Below are 12,435 nucleotides of genomic sequence, written 5' to 3' on the forward strand. Positions count from 1 at the left end.
GACAGTTGGGCGCGGGAGCGTCTAGAACGATGGATAGGTACTGAAACACAGAGCATGACAGTTGCCGGTGAAGCGCTTTGTATGCGGGTCTGGATGAGCCACCCGTGGAGACGTCATGGGTGGTGGAAAATAGACTGACGCACATGGCCGCGATGCCGAGAAGTCAGAACTCGTGGCGTTTGCGCGTTCACGCACTAGAGTTGCGCTACACTCTTGGTGCGAAGCCGACTCTCGGTAGCCTTTCTTTTCACATATACTCCTGGGGGTGTGATGCTGTTCTCGGATGAATTATTCATTGAAGCTCGTCAACTACCCTGACTTACCCACCTGATACTGAGGCGGCCAGGGACCTGAGACCGGTCCTGATCTCCAGGGGCTGGCATTTCTGATGCTTTACAACAGGCTGCACAGCCTACAACTCAGGCCGTATCAGCCGTAAGCCCGAAAGCCTGAAGGATCGTGAGCGCTACAGGCGACCAAGTCATTGACGTGTTGTGTCCTAGTATGAAGCATTAGCCCTGTTTTCAGCTAGCGGGTCCGGAAAGCGCGGCGATGACCGCATGGGTGTGAGGCTAGCCCAGCCCTGATCACCACGTGTGGGGTTGACGTCTGCATCGCTTGAAATCAAGATCTTCATGAGCACACTGTCATTGGCCTCAGGCTCTGTGCAACGCGCTTGGTGCAGTCGCTGAAGTCAGGAAATGAAGGGTGCAGGAGTGTGTCGACCTTGTTAGACGGAGGTGGGGCGACCCGATCTCATCTGACAATAGGCGAAACGCGCACTTTGCAAGCGCCGACCTTCAGGGATCAAACTGTCAGGACCAGTACGTACCGCCGTGCTTAGCAATAGTTTTTGAGATGCTGCGCGAATTGCTCTGCCAAACCTCTTGTCTACCGGCTTCGCCCAAATCTACGACCTCAAGACTCTTGAGATTGTCTTCATTAGGACTCGCGTCCTTTGCGGCCCGAAGTGTCGACTGGAACAACGACTCGGTTTCGTGCCATGGCATGGTCTGGTCACTCTCGGCGTGGATGAGGACCAAGTTGAACCTCGAGCAAGTTCCTGGTCAATTCATCAGTATCGGAACAGACGGATCTGAGGAGATTTAGACACCAAGAGACTCCCGAAATAGTCCCACAATAGTGTGTGCTATGATCAACTTACGCGCCATTGTTGCCAGTCGATCATCGCTTCGCCAGGTGTCTACCATCCTACGGGCAAACCAGGCTTGGAAGGCAGGGAATATCTTGACAGGCGCAAGAACGGGAACGATGCCACCGATGGAATACGAAGAAAACGCGTTACCGGCATTCGAAAAGGCTGCACACAGAACCAGACCGGCAAACTCGATGCCGAGATTGGTCGCATAGCGGTGTGCGATGCCGGCCACAACCGCAGTTCCCAATGAGTGTCCGAGAAGCACGATTCGCTCTGGTGGTATGAAACAGGTGCTCAAAGCCCAGTCGACTACAGCCTCTGCATCGTTCAGTAGGCCACCCTCCGAAGGGTCGCCTGTTGAGATACCAAAGCCGCGATAGTCGAATGCTAAGACGAACATCTTCTCAGACGCCCCGGCAGAGTACGATCGATACTCTATTGTACGGCGCTCTTGTCCTATTGTAGCAGAGTTGCCATGGAAGTAGATGAGGAGTCTTGCTTCTGGATCGTCGCGCAGCAATCTCCAGGCAAGCGTGTGCTCTACGTCAGTACCTGTCTTCTCTTGTATGAAGGCCTCGGCATTCCTGGCGTATACTCCCAATGGAGCTATAAGCCATGCAAAAAGCCGCTCTCCATCTTTTGAAGTGATGCGGAAGGGGACGACCTGGTTCTCTGATTGCATAAGCCCAAGAAACCTAAGAAACCTTCCGGCGCAATAATATCTTGTGATGCAAGATGAGGGGAGCCGACGTACTCAAGAAACCCGCTCTTTCGGGCTGTGTCAACCATTTGCCTGGGAAGAAAGTGAAATTATGGAGATATAGCATTTCTAACATGATTAGCGTTGGCCTGATTCATTCAATTGTCAGGTGCTTCTAACGTTTTTGGACCAATGGCAAGCAACATAGCAGCGTGGCCGGGACCCATATTAGACTGAGGAAAGACAGAGTCGTGCCGATGGAATTGGAGATGCTCATGATGGAGTTGGTCGTGTGCACAATGGCGGATGCGATTTGCTTCCGGAGACGAGCGGGAAACTTAGCGCGTCGTCCATGATCCCTCGCAGTTACTCCCCGCTCAGACGCGCAACCAAACTCTGGGCATCAAAGTGCGACCTTTTTGCGGCTTTGGTGTCCTGAAGAATGGGGTTGCTAATGAATGTGCATTGATGCATACATATCAGGTGCGATAGCTCGCTGGTGCGGTTGTCTGTTGGGTGAGGGGTAGTGGTGGGCGGGCACGCGGCTTCATGACCGCGGCGTTTAGTCAAGTGCCCCCTGATCGCGACTGCAACACCACTTTGAAGACACCAACACCAACACCCAGAGAAGCTCTCGAGCACGTCTGCGCTCAACCCGTGTGCGAACAGCGACCCAAAATCGCGACGCCGAGTGAAGCTCGCCTAACATTCCTCTGCGTGACACTGACGGTGTCAAAATCTGCAATTACGACCAGGGTGAATCACGATATGAGCACCGCAGCAGGCCGGACTGTAGCGAATTGAAATCTCGAGACCTACCGCTAGTATGTATTGCAATGAAGTATTCAAGCGCTAAAAGTAAACTCCTACCTACAGTAGACTTGGATGCAGAAACTTCCCGGACGAAAGTTACTTCAATGACCAAAGTTACAACGTTGCAACGCTTGGCACGATTATCTCTGGGTCTGTCCTTTGTTGGGTTATTACCAGAGGTTTCGGTAGCATATTCAACTGACCACGGCTCGTATCTACGTATCCTTATGCTTGTCGGTCGACGCTCGCCTCAAATCTGGCGAGAAGTCCTCTTGGATATCTTCCAGCTCTGCCGGTCTCAAGCCTTCCTTACGCCAAGCCAGAACCTGGTATGATTCAGGACGCTCAGGCAGCTCTGGCTCTGGCTCTGCAGACTGGCCGAGGAAGAAACCAGCCTCGGTATACATGCTGGGATGACGGGCGACATTCAACCGCTGGTCTGCCAGGTTGACAATGCTCAAAGCGCGACGCGTTTCAAAGTCCGTCGCAGAGGTGCGGTTCAGGACTGCTTCAGCTTCCTTGTACTCCTCGGACTCTAAGGTAGCTTCAGCAGCTGCAATGTTGCGTGCCTTTTGACGAGCGTTGTAAGGATTATAATAAGTGGGTACATGCTTGACGAACGGGTTTGGCTCATCTGCCTCCTTGCGAAGAGGTCTACGCATGCTGGCAATGTCCTGTGTCCAGATGTCGTTAAAGACACGCGATTCATTGGCACCATTAGGACCAGGCTCTGGATTCCGAGAATATATGGAAGACTCTGGATACGGAGAGTGACGAGTTGCATACAGATTACCGTCATCATACGTAGTCTGTGGGAGCAGGGTCGAAGTACGACGAGACGATTCCGGTTCAACGTCCGGTGCGTCTGGATCGACAGTGAAGAATCGATCAACGTTATCGTCGGACGGCGGATCTGGGGTCCGGTTTGGTGACTTGGCTTTGCGTAAGACCTTAGCCTTCGCTGCCTGGAAGAGCGTCGGCTTCTTGTTGTTTTCGAGCTGAGTCAGAGTGGGCGCACGAGACATTGCGTGTGGAACAAACCCCTTCTCGACATCGATATCCGAAGGATATTTGCTTGCCAAAGCACCTTTGCCTAGCGAATTGCGCCTCCAAATCATCTGCGGTGTGATTGGTTTCAGCTCTCCAGAGTTCCACTTACGAAGCTGCTTCTCCAAGTCATGACAATTGAGACACTCGCCTTTAAAACGTAGATAGACCAAGTACGCAATCATAGCGATTTGCAGTAAGGCAAGAGCGATAATTGCTCCGAGGGTAACGTACGCAAAAGTATCGTTAAACTTTGGCTTTCCAACGAGCGGAATGGTTGTGTCTGAGGTGGGTAGCGATGTTGGAGAGGGAGTAACCACCGACGAGATCGAAATGGTGGATTGCAGCACACCGCTGCGCAGAGCAGCTGAAGAGCTGATAGATGTCGTCTCTGGCGCCGATATCGAGGAAAAGGACCGAGTAATCGTAGCTTGGACGAAATCGGTGGGGTAAACAGTTGTGAACTCAGTAACTATGACCGCATTCATGTTGGCTCTAATCTTTGAAATTCAAGTATGGGTTTGCTGTGCTGATTCTTGTCTTGCCCGAGTGGAATTTCGATTTGCCACACACTTGCTTTGTTGGATTCTCGCTCTTTTTTGGCATAGTATGGATGATAAATGTTATAGGCGACGCATAGATACATTGTCGAGGCGCAGGTCATAATCTGTTCACAACGCACAGAAGACCTGACTGGGTTGTGAATTTATTCCAATGTCGAACCCATCGGTGGTGCTGCTCTGTATCTTGACAATGTCAACCAATCAACTGCAAAGTTAGCATGGGTAGAGATTGGCATCCATCACAATTATGAACGGTCAGTCATACTTTTCATCGGAATCTTTTTCTGCTTGGGCGTGGGCCACTGAAATGAATGACAGTCAATGGAGAGGTTCCAAAAGCAAACTTTACGACATACAACCTTGGAAGGTATTCAATTTAGGGTAAACATGGCAGCTTCCTCACTTGCCATTATGAGATTACGGAGTGTGCAAGGCCATGCGCGTTGGCACTGCTTCTCCGATGGAGACCACTGTATCTAATGTTATGTATGAAGTTACGGTGTCAGCCGGCTGACCGCGGTCGCGCAAGCGACCATGAGATACACTAAGAGACGCTGGTTCACAGTGGGGAGCAACCACCGCTTCGAGCGACCAGTGACCGACCATTCTGCCGATTGTTTGGTCCAATCACCATTCTCAGGTTTCTTTAATGAAAAGAATTTGTTTGCTCACGACCAAGATTTGAACAAGGCTATGCAGTATCAGAAACAAGCAGAATTACAGATCATTTTCATGTTCAGAATCACGCCGAGTTCAAGACCAGAATTGATCAAGTCTTCAGAGAGACTTTTTGTAACATTAAGATTATCAAGTTCCAGAATCGACGATTGAGTAACGTCTCTGAGACGTAAACAACGTACGATAAGGTGGAACGGAGATGTGCCGTTTGTGTCCTTTCTACATGTGCTTGTTAGGCTCGACATGCTCGGCATGCGAGATTGAGCCTTGCTTAGCGGCAACTTCCTCGACACGACGCTCGATGTCGAGACCCCAGTCGTTCTTGTTCATGCCGGGCACGAAGAGAGGAGCGTTGGTGAAGAGGTAGTTCATCTCCTCAAGCGGGCGCTTGGCAGTCTCGGGCAGGAAGCAGTAGAAGAAGAGTGCGTTTGTGAAGTTGCAAACCTGTGTATTCTGTTAGTATTACGGGACGGATTTTGAATTGCAGAGATACTTACGACGAACAGCAGGTAGAATTTCCACCCAGCAGTTTCCATGCCGAGCTCGGTGACTTGACCGATCATGGTGTTGAAGGCGAAAGAGGTCATGGTGGCGATGGACACACCCTTGGAACGGGTCTTGGTGTCGAAGATTTCGGCGGGAATAATCCAAGACAGCGGTCCGCAGGTAGAGCTGAAGCAGAAGTTGTACAGCCAAGTGACAGCAATGAAGCCCCAAGAAGCAGCCTTGTTTCCGGTTGCGCCAGGAGGGAAGACAGCCAACATGGTGGTCGAAATGATGAAGGTAATTCCGTTACCGATGTTGCCACCGATCAAAGTCCAGCGACGTCCCAGTCGATCAATGAAGGCGATGCAGAGCGCTTGTCCGCAAAGAGCAAGAACGGAAGATATGGCCTGGTACTTGAGTGCGTCGGGACCGCTAATACCCATCTGGTTGTAGATAGTGACCGAGTAGTACTGAATAGCCGAAACACCAGTCATCTGGACAGAGGCTTGGAGTGCACAGGCGAGGAAAAGACGGCGGAAGCACGACTTGTCGCGGAAGAGCTCCATGTAAGATTGAGCCTCATGTTCGCGCTCGAATGTGAGGGCATCCTGGATTTGCTGGAACTCAGCTTGGACCCAGACGTCGTTGGTATCGCCGTGAGCGTGGAGTTTGGCCAAGTTCTGGAGACCTTGCTCGACCTTGCCTTTGCTGATGAGCCATCTGGGCGACTCGGGGAACAGCATGATAAGAGCGGCCAAGAAGACGGCAGGTACGACCTGGATACCCAGAGAAACACGGAACTGGGCGTTCTGGCTGGCATCAAAACCAATATCAACACCGTAACTGATCCAGGCGGCGGCTAGGGCACCGATTCCCAGCATGAACTGCACCAGACCACCGATACGTCCACGGATGCTAGGATGGGCCAATTCGGATTGGTACAAGGGGATGATCATAACAAGCTGACCGACACCGACACCAGCGAGGACACGTCCGGCATAGAGGTAGTTGAGGTTGACGGCAGCAGTCTGCAGAGCACCACCGAGCATGAAGATCTACAAGAACGGGTTTGTTAGCAAAAGAAGCCGCAGGGCGAGAAATTGGCGATTACTTACACAGGCACCAATGAGAATGGTCAATCGTCGTCCAAGGTAGTCACCAATGGGACCACCGAACATGGCGCCGAAGAAGGCACCGCCTGTGAAGACGGACACAACGGCGCCCTTTGCATTTGGATCGGGGTCATTGAACTCGCGCTTAAAGGCCCCGGAAGCAATGACCTGGGCAATGACACCGAGATCATAACCGTAGAGCAGCGAACCAAGGGATGCAAAGAGACCCACGAGGAACTGGTAGACTTTGGGAGGGAGCGCCATGTCGACTGCCGGCGAGGTTGACAGGTGCAGTGCAGCGGAGAGGCAGATGCGGTGCGTGGAGAGACCCACTATCAGCAGGCTGCTGGGACTTTATACACGATGCTCTAATTTTCCCATGCCTGGCTGGCCCTGTCCTTGTTGCTCAGTCGCATGGCCGACCACGGTCTGGGGAACGCATCAGACGAGACTACTCCACGGTCTCCACGAAGAGCGGGGGCACTGACTCGACTCCGCGTTTATTACCTCCGCAACCCGCCTATTCACCCCTGCTCTACCAACCATCGGCGTCAACACCGAGGCGGCGGCACTTGCTCGGTTGATCGTAGCCCGAATCGTACCTCTGCCGCCAACGCGAAGCCGTTAGCACGTGCATAGTCGACGTGCAGCTGCGGGATGCAGCACCTTTCGACTGGTGGAAAGCGTCTTGGCTCCCCGTGACTTGGCGCGGTTGTTTAGCCGCAAACGACGGTAGCGTGACAGGTGGCCGGAATGAGATGAGTTAGCTCACGCTGCTGAAATTCCACGAATGGGAGAGGGCGTCAGCGTCGGATGCATCAGCCAGTCTGGTGTTGGCACCGGTGCCGAGCCGGAATGTCGCAGGAACGCCATAGACCCTTTGACGACGTCGGAGAAGTCATGCCACTACCATCGTGACTTTTGATCTTGGGTTTGGAATCCTCCTCCGATAATACAAACAAACTCTGCCCACAAGCATAATCGTCCCCCTCTTGTCGACATCACAGATATCATGGCTACCTTTACCAAGATTGACGAGAGCGAAACGCCCTCCATCACTATCCATCCTTCCCATAAGATTGCTAAGATCAACGACAACATCTATGGCGGCTTTACCGAGTGAGTCCAGGACAGATGCCCTTTGCATGGCGTTGGATGTGCATGCTTTTTCCTCGGCTAATCAACCACGCGCCAGGCACATGGGCCGCTGCATCTACGGCGGCATATATGACCCCGGCAATTCTTTGTCAGACGAACGAGGCTTCCGCAAAGACGTCATTGAAGCTTTCAAGGAACTCAACGTGCCGGTAGTACGGTATCCAGGCGGCAATTTCGTAGCCACGTACCATTGGCTTGATGGTGTAGGGCCCAAGGAGAATAGGCCAAAGAGGTAAGATTTCTGCGCGCGTTTGCTAGTGCGTGGCGCTCTCTGATCTGCGCACCTGCCTCGCAGCATGCAGCCTCGGCTTGGAGTGCGGTTGTTGCTTGTTGCGTTGGCGCCAGATGCTTGTTGTTCATGTGACATCGAACTGAGCCATCATTCCTTCACTGCGTTGCATACGGGAAGCTAATTTCGAGTCTAGACCTGAGCTTGCATGGATTGGCATCGAGCCCAATTCGTTCGGCACAGACGAGTTTATGCAATGGTGTGAGGAAGTCGGCACAGAACCCTACCTCTGCCTTAACTTCGGAACCGGCACCTTGGACGAAGGTATGCGCAGCACATCTAATCTGGCCAAACACAGTCTGACTGAATATAGCGCTTGGATGGCTTGAGTACTGCAACTCGGACCGTGACACATACTATGCCAACCTTCGTCGGAAGAATGGCCGCGAGAAGCCTTACAACGTACGTCCATGAATATTGCACGCCCTAGACCCATGTACTACAGCAATACTGACAGCCACATAGGTCAAGTACTGGGCCCTCGGTAACGAATGCTGGGGCCCGTGGCAAGTCGAGCAGATGACCAAAGAGGACTACGCCAAAAAAGCGTATCAGTGGGCCAAAGCACTCAAGCTCCTCGACCCTACCATCACCACCATCCTTTGCGGTGAAACCGGCTACTCCTCCTGGGACTACTATGTTCTCAACCAGTGCGTCAAATGGGATGTCCACGGTCTCAGTGGCGATACCACCAAGTCGCTGATTGACATGCACTCCATCCACATCTATACTGCCGACAAAGAACATCTAGCCAACGCGACAGCTCCCCGTGCGGCTGAACGGGCAGTACAGATGGCTGCAAGCTTGATTGACCTTGCACGTATCGAGAACAAGGTCCCAGAGACAGTGCCCAGGCAAACCATCTGCTTTGACGAGTGGAACGTCTGGGATCCCGTCCGCGCTCCTGGTGAGCTTGGTGCGGAAGAGAAGTACACACTTTCCGATGCTCTCGCCGTGGCCAACTTCCTCAACGGCTTCATCCGCCAAGCAAAGGACATGGGAATGGCAACCGTCGCACAAAGTGTCAATGTCATCTCCCCGTTGATGACAACCAAGGACGGTCTTGTCAAGCAGACTTCATGGTGGCCATTGCTCCTCTTTTCAAAGTACATGCGCGGCCATACCATTGCGCTCAATGTCCGTGCCCCAGAATACACAGGCCGCACAAACCCCAGCTGGATCCGCAACACCATCGAGACGCCTTACCTGGATTGCAGTGCCACGCTCAGCGATGATGGTTTCATCAACCTTGCTGTTACCAATGTCAACGAGAAGCTGGACTTTGAGGTTGACATTCCGGGACTGAAGGCCGACAAGATCGAAGTGCACACCGTCACTGGCGATAACGTGGACGTGGTCAACACCGAAGGCGTGCAAAATGTTGGCATCAAAGAAAGCAGCTGGGATGGACAAGGCAAGTTCAAGTTTGGTAAGCACTCCTTCACTCTGCTGAGGTGGAAGGCCTAAATGTTCTGTGATGCGTAGCACGTATTTGAGTGATGGGATTCCTGGATGACTATAGACAATTAGATATATGACACGGCCATGGCTGATACAGCAACAATTATGCGTATGGAATGCGTTGTGAGATTGACTTTGCATTTCCAAGCACGATGTGGCCCATGCATACCACCTCATAATTCCCCTGTTTCCATGTACTTCTTTGCTACCATCAACCACCCGTCTCGATATGCCCTCAGCTCATCTGCATGTGTATATAGTAAGAATGAGCCAGCCACCACAGCACCAGGGAACACAATCCATGAGACAAAGTACAGCACCATACCCCACCACGCGCTCTCGAGGCCCTTGCGCATAGTCTTTTCCTCACTCGCTTTTGGAAAGCTTCCTTTGGGTATTTCTTTGCCCAAAAAACCGCAAAGGGGCTCCCAACTCAGATCCTCATCGGTATCAAGCTCCAGCAGGCGGTCTTTGGGTACCAACGATCGGACAGTATCGTAATGCTTGTCAAAGGCTGCTTTCGCCGCAGGACCACCATAATTGTTATTGTTGTGCGCCTGGAACACTGAATGTACAAGTCGCGTCAATGGAGCCAGCTGTGTGAGGTTGAGTTTTCGACAAATCGTGAACAGCCGCCACGTATCAAGACACCATATGCTCTCTTGCATACTCTGTTCCCAGTCTTTGTACTTTCTCTTTGTCAGGATGACTTTGGCGTCTGGATAGGCTTCTACCAATTGCGGGGCAAACACACAGCCGGGTATATCCATAACGGCGTCGTAGTCGGCTAGGAGTTTGTCCAATTCGTCTTTGCCGTAGGGTTTCATCTTCCGTTGATGTTCAGGCCGGTCTTGAGTTGGTAACAGGGTAACATTGACGGCTTCTTCCCACAGCGCAAGCTCAGATGGGTTGGCAAGGACGTCGCGCATTTGATGTGAGGAATACCCTAGTTTGCGGAGCGCGACAGCAATGGATGTTGTCCCCGTGCGACACATGCCAAGGACCAGGATACGCATGGGTTTCTGGCGAGTGCGCTCATCACGGTCGATCAATCTTGGCGTAGACATGGTCGATGTGGTCTGCGACAAACTCACATTCCCGTATTGATTCGAGTAGTTGTTTTAATCCTCAGATGAAGATACGTTTCTTGAAACTCGACGATTCAGAAGCGTGGTGATGCATTAGGCTAATAAGCGGGCGACCGGGTGAACAGGGCCGCAGGTGCGAACCGCAGGTCTGGAACGGCCAATCTTGTGCATAGCATGCAGGGCAATGCGAACCGAGCATGGAAGTAGCTTGCAGTGTCTCATGTTGAGACTCGACTCCGCAACTCTGTTTCCCAGTTTGAGATGAAGGTGCTGGTGAGGTGGTGCAGCTCCAATGTGCTCGGCGACTCTGGGTCCTCCATATATCGTATTTCGTATCCTCTGTTTGCCCACTTGGCTGCCGTAGCCCAATCTTCCGCTCTGGCATGGCTTATGGCTGCGATCCTGTAGGCTTTGGCGTAGTAATCGGCAAGGCCCTCGTCTTGTACGAGTTGGGCGAGCTGCATGCTCACTGCAGCATCTTTTCGCGCCTGACGTTTCCCAGCCTTGGACTGCGGAGCCGCGAGCACTAGTTGGGGCTCGAACTTTGTGAATGCGTTCTTGATCGTAACTCGGCGGTTATCGCTGGCTTGTTGAGCGGCGCGCTCCTGTGCGCATGCTTCGCAATGGCACTTGAACCCGAACCGGTCAAGCTGCCTCTGGCGGTCTTCCTGGCTGAGCAGTAAGGAGATGTAAGACACAAAAAACTCTTCTCCTGCTTTTATCTTGCGTGTCGCGTATACTATGCGCTTGTTTAGCTTTTCGCTCCAGTAGTAGCTTGTATTGGGCCGGCATGAGTGGTTGATGCGAGCAATCTTGGGGAACAGGCCGACTTGATCGCCGGTATTGTACGCATTGTTGCGGAAGATGGTACCCAGAGAGTCTGTGCTCCTCTGGTCTACAGTATTCGATTCGTGTGTCAGCGAGAGAATCTCCTCTTTTGCCTCGAGCGAGAGTGTGTCAAATTGGTCATGGAGTAGCTTTGCCACTGCTGCCATGGGATATGGGCTTCCCTTCGCGAGCTTTGGTAAGCGGATCTTGAGAAGGGGCGTTTCGCGCATGACAATGTCGCCAATCTCCATATCATGCGTAGCGAAAGCTCCCAACCCCTTTCCCTCACTGGCTTCGACAACATAGCTTTGCGGCGGCCCGAGGCAAATTGGTTGCTGAAAATGCCTCGTGGAATCAGGGGGGCATTTTGTCGGATGTGCAAGAATTGACGGAGAAAGGGATAAAAGGACGCAAATGACATGAGAAAGCATGATGAGAGGTCCCAGGACGTGAGATGCAGATGCCAACTTGAACACGATGACGGCGTACCTGAGCCTATCTATACGCAGGCATGGTGTGAAACGCGTTTCATGCTGATGTCTCGTAGTGCTGTCCTCCTGCAGCGGCGGTGCCGGAGTCTGGAATCTGAGAGGAGCGCCATGTTGAGCACTTGTAAAGTTTGCTATCGACACGATGGCTGGAGTTGTTCAACGTGGCTGCCGAATGAGCTGGAGAAATGATGATGGCGTCTTGGCCACCGAGTGGCTTCTCCACTGACGGAACAGGGCCGCGACATGCCCAAACGCGAAAACGCGCGATCTAGCAAGCTCCATCGTCTGCATCAGCCTGACCATATCACGACGCGCATCCCTATCTGATCCCTTGCATCAGGGCGCACGATGCGAGGTCGCGATTGACCCGTGGACAGCCGATGCCGCCCTCGAGACTGCCGATAACGAGTTGGTATGCCGTCAACCCCAACCGTGACAGCAACTTCCCCGCGTCCCTAGTGGGGCCGCTGTCCACTCGGTGCCCTATTCCATGATAGCAGCAGCCATGGGGAATACGATACTCCGACGCACGCCGCCATCGGGCTGGCCAGCACGCATGCCG

The 12,435-nt window shown here is 52.6% G+C and overlaps 6 protein-coding genes across 6 annotated transcripts; 1 reads left to right on the top strand and 5 right to left on the bottom strand.

Annotated features, from left to right (window-relative positions):
• Positions 1-419: 419 nt before the first annotated feature.
• Positions 420-2,136, bottom strand: ACET3X_006219 (uncharacterized protein; the record flags this gene model as incomplete). Its single annotated transcript, XM_069452406.1, has 5 exons — positions 420-499; positions 833-1,063; positions 1,166-1,831; positions 1,914-1,988; positions 2,040-2,136. The coding sequence occupies 5 exons, from the start codon at positions 2,134-2,136 to the stop codon at positions 420-422; spliced, it is 1,149 nt and encodes a 382-aa protein (XP_069306579.1).
• A 751-nt stretch (positions 2,137-2,887) lies between these two features.
• Positions 2,888-4,207, bottom strand: ACET3X_006220 (uncharacterized protein; the record flags this gene model as incomplete). The annotated part of the gene is made up of 1 exon (XM_069452407.1): positions 2,888-4,207. One exon carries the CDS (start codon positions 4,205-4,207, stop codon positions 2,888-2,890), a length of 1,320 nt encoding a protein of 439 aa, XP_069306580.1.
• An 871-nt stretch (positions 4,208-5,078) lies between these two features.
• On the bottom strand, positions 5,079-6,921 carry ACET3X_006221 (uncharacterized protein). Its single transcript, XM_069452408.1, has 3 exons — positions 6,562-6,921; positions 5,458-6,501; positions 5,079-5,404 (listed from the first exon to the last, which is right to left on the bottom strand). Exons 1-3 carry the CDS (start codon positions 6,820-6,822, stop codon positions 5,180-5,182), a joined length of 1,530 nt encoding a protein of 509 aa, XP_069306581.1. The 5' UTR covers positions 6,823-6,921; the 3' UTR covers positions 5,079-5,179.
• A 649-nt stretch (positions 6,922-7,570) lies between these two features.
• ACET3X_006222 (uncharacterized protein) lies at positions 7,571-9,472 on the top strand (the record flags this gene model as incomplete). The annotated part of the gene is made up of 5 exons (XM_069452409.1): positions 7,571-7,677; positions 7,754-7,948; positions 8,142-8,269; positions 8,319-8,407; positions 8,471-9,472. 5 exons carry the CDS (start codon positions 7,571-7,573, stop codon positions 9,470-9,472), a joined length of 1,521 nt encoding a protein of 506 aa, XP_069306582.1.
• A 167-nt stretch (positions 9,473-9,639) lies between these two features.
• ACET3X_006223 (uncharacterized protein) lies at positions 9,640-10,533 on the bottom strand (the record flags this gene model as incomplete). The annotated part of the gene is made up of 1 exon (XM_069452410.1): positions 9,640-10,533. One exon carries the CDS (start codon positions 10,531-10,533, stop codon positions 9,640-9,642), a length of 894 nt encoding a protein of 297 aa, XP_069306583.1.
• A 239-nt stretch (positions 10,534-10,772) lies between these two features.
• On the bottom strand, positions 10,773-11,633 carry ACET3X_006224 (uncharacterized protein; the record flags this gene model as incomplete). Its single annotated transcript, XM_069452411.1, has 1 exon — positions 10,773-11,633. The coding sequence occupies one exon, from the start codon at positions 11,631-11,633 to the stop codon at positions 10,773-10,775; it is 861 nt and encodes a 286-aa protein (XP_069306584.1).
• Between the last annotated feature and the right edge of the window lie 802 nt (positions 11,634-12,435).

This window comes from Alternaria dauci, chromosome 5, assembly GCF_042100115.1.
Source record: "Alternaria dauci strain A2016 chromosome 5, whole genome shotgun sequence".
Classification (NCBI taxonomy): domain Eukaryota; kingdom Fungi; phylum Ascomycota; class Dothideomycetes; order Pleosporales; family Pleosporaceae; genus Alternaria; species Alternaria dauci.

Excerpts from the sequence above, each read along its gene's own strand:
- ACET3X_006221 (XM_069452408.1), bottom strand. The coding sequence starts at position 6,822 with ATGGCGCTCCCTCCCAAAGTCTACCAGTTCCTCGTGGGTCTCTTTGCA. Across the intron at positions 6,502-6,561 it reads CCATTCTCATTGGTGCCTGT|ATCTTCATGCTCGGTGGTGC; the intron begins GTAAGTAATCGC and ends CCGTTCTTGTAG. Across the intron at positions 5,405-5,457 it reads AATTCTACCTGCTGTTCGTC|GTTTGCAACTTCACAAACGC; the intron begins GTAAGTATCTCT and ends CAGAATACACAG.